The sequence below is a fragment of the Solanum dulcamara genome, chromosome 6, assembly GCF_947179165.1.
Source record: "Solanum dulcamara chromosome 6, daSolDulc1.2, whole genome shotgun sequence".
Classification (NCBI taxonomy): Eukaryota; Viridiplantae; Streptophyta; class Magnoliopsida; order Solanales; family Solanaceae; genus Solanum; species Solanum dulcamara.
The window spans coordinates 52,277,287-52,286,983 of record NC_077242.1 but is presented as its reverse complement, the minus strand read 5'-3'; the positions used below and the strand labels follow the sequence as shown (position 1 = coordinate 52,286,983).

Genomic DNA, 9,697 nt, shown 5'->3' with positions numbered 1-9,697 from the left:
CATCAAATTAATCAACTTGTGCAATTCATTAGAATTTCAAACTCACATCTTATAAAATCTAAAAGTCTCAAGGAATACCAGTACTAGTAAAATAGCATTTTTTTTATCTGAAACGCTCGAGATGGGTTGAAATGAATCATCCTGGTGTACTATGCCGTGCCGAAAACGACATGACAACAATTTCTTTCAATTGATTTTCAACATATGAACCAGACGACATTATAAAATGTACAAAACTGCAATTATGACATTTAATATTTTGAAAGGATAGGACTACATTTGAGACTTTTGACAAGCAACTCCATATGACAAGGGAGAGGGAACTTACTAGGTAAAAAGGGCCACTTGCCTGCTGGGATTGGAGATTGGGAGAATGGAGTTTACCATATCAAAAGAAATATCATGCTGGCATACATGAGTTGCAATACAACAAATCCTCTGTTTCTTCATTTCAACATAAAGGGACCTTCAATATCTAAAATAATAAGTATAGCTGAATATTCTATGAATAACCAACTAGAGGAGAACCCCAAAAATCCGAATTGTGAACTCATAATAGGCTCTGTTTGGGAACTTAAGGATCATGATCAAACTAAACTAATTGAGTTTGGTTGATGCATTTTCAAATGGAGGCAAACCCCAATCGGCTGGGCTGAAATCAAGTAAAGACTTCAAAACCTGATCAGCGACTTTATGATACGTACTATCCAACCTTGCATCTGGAATCATAACTACTGACCTGCATGCAGTAACATAAACCCAAGGCAGTAGACGATAGCGCAATCAGAGCTTTTATACATTCCTATCACAACTGTATATCTGTACCTTCACTTTTCTCATAAGAAATTTTTTTTAATGAATGGGGGATAAAAGAGACCAAAATGCAACCAAGTGATCTTCTATATCAATGAAAATTATAATGCAACTTCAGGACCCACTTGGCATACGTTGTTACATTAACCAGAAGAAACTCTTATCAATGAACAGTTTTAGGGATTTTAGTAGCTAAAGCATGTTATTGGCGTTTAATCATGCCTCATAGGACCCAAAAAATGCAGTAATAATAGTAGCAAACAAAAATGAGGAAGTTCAAAACTCATGAAAACGGCTAACATTCCCAAAACACATCTGAAGAAATTAAATTAAGGAAAAAATAAACAAAGCAGGAAAACTATGAGGAAAACACAAGAAACCAGAGCAAACACCAAAAAGGAACCATGTTACAAGGACTCTAATGATTACTACTAGCAAAAGATTTGGGTCTGCATATGTAAGGACCCAAACAAGGAATATCGTCTATCCATCCCAGGCAAAAAAACTGGTATTTGTGTGGGTGTCATAGAAAATTCAGGTTCCTGGTAAAGCAGCAAACTGAGGCAAGTTGAGGACGGAATAATAATATGTATCTTTTAGATTATCGGATGATCCCATAGGGACCGAAGAAGATTATAAATCAGACAGAAAATAAGAACACCAGGAAGCACCTGCAATGTTGATAGGTTGAAAGAGATTCTTTAAAGTCAAGACAAAACCCCAAAATAGGAGGAAGAAAAAAGCAAGATCCTGAAGGAGTGCTCTGAGACCAAGAACCAGACCAAAATCATATTGCTTTCTCAATTACTAGGTGTAATCTTCAAGAGATTTACTACACCTACGAGTTGATCAACTAAACATAGTCTTAGTGCCAAATTGTTGAGACTATATCTAGACGAAACATAAAGGTAAACTATTTACATGTTGAAACCAATCAGTGTAACCTTTTGCACAGGATGTCAAGTACATAAGACTGCTGCCGGAGGGCAAAATATTCATAGTAATAACTAAGATGAAAAAACATGCAGTGACAATAACACAATAAAAGATATGCGGTTGTGCAAGCATTTACTGGAAAGTACAAGGAGAGTTACTGGAAAATGAAATTCTATAAAGTGAAATTTCACTCAACCAAAGAGGCACTTAGTTCGAAAGTAATCATGTAGTTCTCTCAAGTTATTCTACTTGAAGAAAATCAAAAAAAGATAAGCAGACATTAAAATTTTTGGGTGATAAGACTTACATTCCAGCATTCTTGGCTGCAAGAACACCAGAGGGCGCATCTTCAAATACAAGAATCCTCAGCGGATCTACTGGTCCACCCTGTCCATATTAAACATAAAGAATACAGCTCATGCATCCGTGACATTTCATACTTGACTACATATAGTGACCACATTTATACTTTTCCATTATCTGAAGGATCTCCATTCTAGTTTTATAAATTACACCTAACTTTCTCAGATTTGGTAACCAAAATAATGATAACTTACATTTTTTGCCCAAAAGGCTTGTACATTAAGAAAAAGTAGTCTCTCACTGAACAATTTGGGAACAGATTTTGCCTTTCTGTAGTAAAACATTCTAAAAGTTTTAGGTGTTATTTACTCTCCGTTTCAAATTGAATGCTCACCTTCCAATTTTAGTTTATCCCAAATAGTGTCCTTCCTAAAAAGATAACTTCTTAAACATACTATACCATATAAAAATCACATGGGACCAGTTTTTCTCTTTTAAATACACTGTATATCCATAAAAGTTTCCATGCTGAGTTTTGACTAATCAAAATACATTTTGTTCAAACATAACTTTGGATTAACTTTTATATACATAAGGAGAGTGACAATCCAAGTAAGGAGGAAAAGACAAATAATAGTCTCGTGTTCAAGGATAACTACGGATGGGTTGACTTAGCTTGAAAGATTCAGAGGTTTGCTGAAAACGGGAGTAAACAGACTCATGAGGTAGTTCCTGTCACCCGGTGATCATTGCGGAGGTTGTAAGATTCATAAATGATCAGATACAGATATCTTATTAAAGGCTGATAATGAAGATACGGTAATGACGGTGTATGGGGAGTCTTTAATGCAATGTAAAAAGTACATATTCACATGCTTAATAGAAAATGTAGAAGGGAAATTAGAGATGAAGTTGAACACAAGTGACTATATCTTGGCCCAGAAGAAGCTGGGAGCTAGCATCAAAGCTTGGGGTAGTTGAAATGATCAATGAAAGATTTCTTTTGGAATTTCCATGTGATATAGAAGGTTCCAAGGTTAAGATTGGTGAATGGATAGGGAAGGGATAGAAAATTAATCTTGTAAACCAGACTTCACTAACATCAATGTCCGGAAAATACAAGTTCTGGCGACTCAAGATGGGTTAGGCTTAACAATTTTCCGACACAACTCTGTGTGCCATGATGCTAACGCTCACTTGATTAGTTTATATTGGGGAAAGGAGCAAGGAAGGGATATCATACTCCCTCTATCCCAATTTATATTACTCACTTTCCTTTTTAGTCAGTCCCAGAAAGAATGACACATTTCTATATACAGTAACAATTTTAACTTTAAAATGCCCATATTACCCTTAATGAAATGAAATGATTTATAACCACACATATATCTATTACTTATTTTAGACCACAAGTTTCAAAACCCTTTCTTTCTTTCTTAAATTCCGTGTCAAATCAAATTACATCACATAATGTATATTTATATGTAGAACTTTTTTATATATTTTTTTTCTGATACGTTACAATATTGTGCAGCACCTTGATTAGTTGAAGTTGAAGATGCAAGACACCTGTAGAATATGCAGAGGAGGATTGGATTGACATGAGCGAGTCAGATTCATAAATTTCACTTCTGAGATCGCAAAATAATGCAACATCCTAACAAAAATTATTGACTTTATATTTTTTATTTGGAAGCTGAAAATTAAAGATGACTAATGTGTTTGATCACTGCATCACCATAAATAGCTCACAGAGAAAAAATTATATATCTAAAAAATAATATTATTGAAATTTGGTATAAAAACCAAGCCAACAGAAACAGGCATATTTGAGAAGTCTAGTAGGTAAATTATCAGTTAGACCCTCCTAAGGGAGGTCTATGTAATAGAAGATTGACCAAGAGAAGGATTTGCATCATAGCTGCGAGATCTCTCAGGATATACCAATCTAGAGAAACAAAAATCAGAGAATTACCTCAAATCTGTTTGCAGCTGCAAGGAATATATCAGGTGATGGCTTCCCTTGTTTGACTTCTGGATCATCACCACGAATGATATGATGCATCAGTGAAAAAAGTTCACTGTGTCTTTGAGTTTTCAAATCAAAGTGCCGCGTGTGGGTACTGAAAAATGCATTTATATTAGTTCACTTTTGCCTCTTACTTCATAAACATTATCATAGCTTATGTTAATTCTTACACTTCTACTTGCTATACTAATTATGCCACCAATGGTAAACTTTCTGGTGAACAAAACTAAAGGAAGATGACATACCCCGTAGCAACACAAATTGGTATCCCATTTTCATGAAGGTGATGAATCAGGCGGCTGGCCCCTATAACAGGACAAAAAGTTAAAACAAGCAAAGAAATTTGTGTATACTAATCCAGTTTTGCATTAAATGTAATCAAAAGATTGAAATGAGCAATATGTAGAATTTATATGCTAGTCTTCATACTTAATATCCAGTCTACTTTAGAAACAACTGTTCTAACTAACGTTACTGGATGCAAAGAACTTGAAAACATAATCATCCAAGAAGTTGTTGGATAGGATTTACAGGTAAGGAGAATAAGGAATTAGATTTATGATCATGCTGTAATTCTTGCAAGAGATAGTCAAGTTGATAGGTAACCTCTTGGATACTTATGTTTTCAAGTTCATTGCATCTAGTAATGTTAGTTTAGAACAGTTGTTTCTAAATTAGAGTGGATATTAAGTATGAAGATTAGCATATACATTCTACATATTGTTCACTTCAATCTTTATGCATAGCGACCTCTCGAATGGTGAAATTTTGGCAACGAGTTAAAAGAAGCACAATACACATAAAGAACAGTCAGACTAATCATTTACCAATGCGATGGTAAGAGCAAAAAAATTCCTCTGAAAATCATTTCTCATGTGCTCAGCAAAAGGTGTTCCAACTCTGAAGAGTATACCACAAGAGGTTGATGAAGGTGTTTTCCTTGATATCTAGGAAATCATATGTTCCAAGATGCTTAAAAATAAGCTTTCTTTTCTCTAGTTTCAAGGTTTAAACTTTTTTTTATAACAAGTCAGTTGAGGCTAGCTTGCAGTACACCTCGACTAAAATTCTTCTGGTACCTGTTACCTCCCACTACACAGGTGCCGGATAACTCTACACACCAAAACTTAGACAAATTGGAAGTTTAATCTAGGGCCTCTGGTGAGATGTGAATATTAATTGATCAAGGTTGTTACTTTGGCACTCAACAGCTAGGCCATCCCCAGGGACAGTTTCAAGGCTTTAATATGCAAAATATAGCATAAATGTTATGGAGGAACCTTTTATTATGCATCTAGAGAAGTAGAGATTACATGTACCTGCTTATACTTTGGGTGAAGAAAGAAAACTGAGCTATTTCCATCAAGTAAAGCATAGCCCCTCCAAAACTTTAAAACCAGTTAAAGTTATCCTCTATTGGTAGTTCTTAGTCAAATGCCGTATAAGCTAGGCTCTATTAGAAGGCAAATATGGAGATAAAGAGTAAGGATTGAAATCCCATTAGCAGCTTGTATGTTCACTACAATATGTGTGTCTCATCCTTAAGAACTGGTTACTTCCTAAGCAAAATTTGGAATGTTGAATAATTAAAATCTTGTTTCAACAGAAATTCATGAGAACGTATCCACCACCTCCACCGCTCTTTTCTTTTTCAAGAATTTCATAAATAGGAAGTTTAGAATCCAACTTGAATATTGAAAGGATTGCCAGATATAACACAAAAATGTTCCACCTGTCCCTGCATGTCTATTTAAAACTATTCAGAATTTAATCCAACATCTACTGGATCAATTATTCTTCCCCAATGCTTTTTGCACAAGTTATGGAGGTAAAAGTATATCTGGGAGTTGAATACTCCAACACAGAAAGTAATAGGTAAAACTAGTATGATTGATCACAGATTTTTCTGGACCTAAAATTCATCATACAACCAAAAAAATTGATCTTGTTGAAAAACTGATGTCTTACTTCATAACTTTGAGGAAACAATAGCCCGACACAGCCCAATTTGCATGCCTATAATATATATATATATATATATATATATATACGTTGTGATATCTATCCATGTATATAATATGCAAATCGGAGCTCTCTTTTAAAGGGAAATCATATATAGTATGGTTAAGTCTTCAGTCAAAAAGGTTATATAGAAAGTGAAGAAATTGATTCTGATATTTGATCAAGATCCACAAATTAATGCCATTTTAAGACAAATGATCAATTCCATAAGTTTTACATCATGTGCAAATGTTTGCTCCTCTTATGTACAGAACTGAGGAAGGGTGAGAAAGCTGAAACTTGAGAAATGAATAAACAAAAATAATCTGTCTCTTGTGCTTATTAAAATTGTACCAGGCATGAGGTCACTTGTTGGGAACATTTTCTGCAACATTTCCTCTCTCTCTTCAAGAAAATCTTCAGCTGTAAGTGAATCACTTATTCCTGTCTCTTCAACAAAGACCCTGGCAGCCTCTATTGCCTTCTTCCCCATCATTTTTGCCTTGAGTGACCAATCAAAATTCTTATTATACCTAGCAAGTATAATCTCCTGGACCTCCGTATAAAATTTCTCAGTGTCTGATACACAAAAGAAAAGGAACAAAGAAGCTAGTCAACCAAGATTCGTCTTCAAGTAGAATCTATTCAACCACACAAAGATTCACCTGTTTCTTTCCGATAGAATCTAACAAACGGGAAAGGCCTGGTAAATATAAATCTTCCCTTTGATCCCCTATGTTAACAATCTACCCTCACACCTTCTTCCCGTTACTTATTTGCTTGCATCCTTAGAAGCTCTTTTATTTTCTAAAACAGACTGGAGTGTCTTACTGTATAACGTGATGGGATAAGTCCATATCAAATAATGTCTGATGTGGTGAAACCATATATGTATACCCAAGGGGCATAACAGATTTGGCTGTGTGAACTTCTTTGGTGGTTACTTAAGCTACATAACTTGGGTAACAACAGAAAATCCAAATAACAAAACACTTGAGTAAAACACTAAATGACGTCACAAAAATCAAATGGACCAGTCCATGTATCCTTTTCCTAAACTTTAAGATCCTCTATAATAAATCAGCATCAATCTTACTGTTGCTTTGAGAGAACAAGGAAACTACATTTTTTTTCCTTTCTGGTTGATAAAGAGGGAACTAGATTTCTCTTGAATACTACAAATGTTAAGGGAGCACAACAAGCTGTCTTAGGTATAAGAGTTGATTGTAGTTTTGTACATCTCTAAAAAAGAATTCGTAAAAGATAAGACAATGCACGGTGGAAGGAACTTTCTTTAACTGTCCTAATGCTAACTTTTCCTCTACAGACGCACACCGGTATAAGGTTTATACTGAATAAAAATCATAACCGAGTACAGGCAATGAGTAATATATCATTTACAAAAAATAAAATGCAATACTCTGCTATGGTGACATGCTTTAGAACAACCAATCCTCCGTAATTTATTGATTTATTCATTTAGGGGAATATATAATCAAAGCACTTATATTGTTTACAGAAAGAATGCAATTCTCTGCTATGGTGACATGCTTACAGAACCCCCAATCTTCTGTAATACTTTTAAATCCTCTTGATTAGGAAAAAATATAATAAAAAAATTAAGAAATGCACTGTGTTTTCTTTGATAGGAGAGAAATGTCTTAGTTCTTGAGTAGCTTATGCGCCAGATATGTGATGTTAGATCAGAAAGACAGACATACAAACGTGTACACGTGCTTGAGGAACACACTTATCATACCATCACTACTGGAATGTGGAGTGGCATAGTCTATTGATAAATAAAAGTATAACAGAATATATCCCAAGACTCTTCCTCTACATAAGAAATGGTCTAATGGTCATAGGGACTGACTTAAAGAGACAAGAATTATGGAGTTGTTCACCTATCAACTATAATTGACAACATGTGGTATCACTAACAAAGGCAACTTCAAATTCCAAGTCAGATAATTCCTTCACGCAGCAGCTGATTTTTTATTTTATTTTTTGGCACGCTGCACGCACCCAACCATTTTACAAGAATGCTATTTCACCCTTCAAAAAAAAATTCTAAATTTTGAAAATGCCGTTCATAATTACTTCAGTCGCCAATCATTACAAATCTTAAATCGGCACTGATTTCAAGGTATATCATCAAAACTCTTCATTTTCAATCATAATCATTCATTCATCTCCTCGGAAGGAACACATCACACAAATTTTGAATTAGCAAATGATTGCATACCAAGATTACATCAATCCTTGAGAAACTACTTATAGTCAATTCCCACGTGCACATTCCAGTTGAGTCACAAAGAGGGTGGCATTGCATTCTCAGTTCATTGAGATTCGTGAAATAAACTAAAGTAAAGGAAAGAGAGTAGGAGAGCAAAATCCAAGAGAGATGTTATACATACTGATACCTAAAAGAAGGCCGTCCATGTCAAAGATTACATGAGTGATTGAGCCTTTTCTTGCAGATGAAGCATCATTCATGCCTTGATTCGCCATATTTGAACAATCTGAATGCTTATTTTCGTTAGTCATCACTGTCGCAAAGGAAATCAGCTAGCCGTCGGTGGCGAACAAAAAGACGTTCTCTTTTACGGACAGGGGGGGGAAAATTGCGTCGGAGGTGACAAAAAGGTCTTCAATTAAAAACAATATGATAATTTTGACTAGTTAAAGTTAAGCCTTTATTAATTAGGGATTAAGTTAGGTAGGGTTAAAATATATTTTTTTTAAACTTTTAAACTTTGATAAAATACAAAATATTCCAACTCTTATTATTGGACCCTCAACTAACCCAATTTAAATTAGTTTTTAAATCTAAAATTTTTATGTCTTTTTGTCACGATTCGGACTAGGCTATAGACATGACACGGCGATCGAAACCCCGAAGAAAGCTTCAACCAAGCCTCTTGACATATCGTAAATATACACAAGGTAAAGTAAAGCGAAAATGACATAAGAAAAGTCTCAAAACATGAATCATAAAAGTATAGGAGTATGACAACATAGACTCTACATAGTGTGTCCAACAAATGTCTCTACTAATCAAAAAGAGCGGGGGCTAAGACATGTCCCTAACTCATCCTCAACATGAATATAACAAAAGACTTTAAAATGGAACAAACTCATAATTTGTCCTCGATAGATGAGGACTCGTCAATCTTCCTAGGATAGCAACTCAACTAGCCACGTGTGGAAGGAATGTGATCCTCGACCCATACATTATGAGACAATATAGTCACCAAAATATGTGTAAGTACGTTTGAATGTACTGTGTATGTGGGCATGTCATGCGCTATAAATCATAGAATGCAATGATCAAATAACGTACATGATAAAAGAGGATAAGTAAAGTCCTGAGAAAACCATAATGATCAAAGCATTCAGAGACATAATTGAAATCATAAAAGAACATAAAGAGAGTATACCTATGTGGGATAGAATCATACCCGACAATAAGACCAACCATGGAAAGATCTAGATCCATTTGACATCACCCATGACATCAATAATCATCCATTTGACATCACCAATGACATCACAATCTTCCATTAAATTTTTAGATTTTTCTATATAATTATTTTAATTATTGTTAAATCCCTC

The 9,697-nt window shown here is 34.7% G+C and overlaps 1 protein-coding gene across 2 annotated transcripts; it reads right to left on the bottom strand.

Moving 5' to 3' along the window:
• Positions 1-227: 227 nt before the first annotated feature.
• On the bottom strand, positions 228-8,731 carry LOC129891155 ((DL)-glycerol-3-phosphatase 2-like). Of its 2 annotated transcripts, none has more exons than XM_055966424.1 (6): positions 8,500-8,731; positions 6,437-6,661; positions 4,327-4,387; positions 4,028-4,175; positions 2,057-2,136; positions 228-739 (listed from the first exon to the last, which is right to left on the bottom strand). In XM_055966424.1, exons 1-6 carry the CDS (start codon positions 8,627-8,629, stop codon positions 598-600), a joined length of 786 nt encoding a protein of 261 aa, XP_055822399.1. In that variant the 5' UTR covers positions 8,630-8,731; the 3' UTR covers positions 228-597. The 2 variants fall into 2 exon arrangements, with proteins under 2 accessions (XP_055822399.1, XP_055822400.1); XM_055966425.1 differs by having other exon boundaries at positions 8,506-8,731.
• Between the last annotated feature and the right edge of the window lie 966 nt (positions 8,732-9,697).

Excerpts from the sequence above, each read along its gene's own strand:
- LOC129891155 (XM_055966424.1), bottom strand. The coding sequence starts at position 8,629 with ATGACTAACGAAAATAAGCATTCAGATTGTTCAAATATGGCGAATCAA. Across the intron at positions 4,388-6,436 it reads AACAAGTGACCTCATGCCTG|GGGCCAGCCGCCTGATTCAT; the intron begins GTACAATTTTAA and ends GTCCTGTTATAG. Across the intron at positions 4,176-4,326 it reads CCAATTTGTGTTGCTACGGG|TACCCACACGCGGCACTTTG; the intron begins GTATGTCATCTT and ends TGCATTTTTCAG.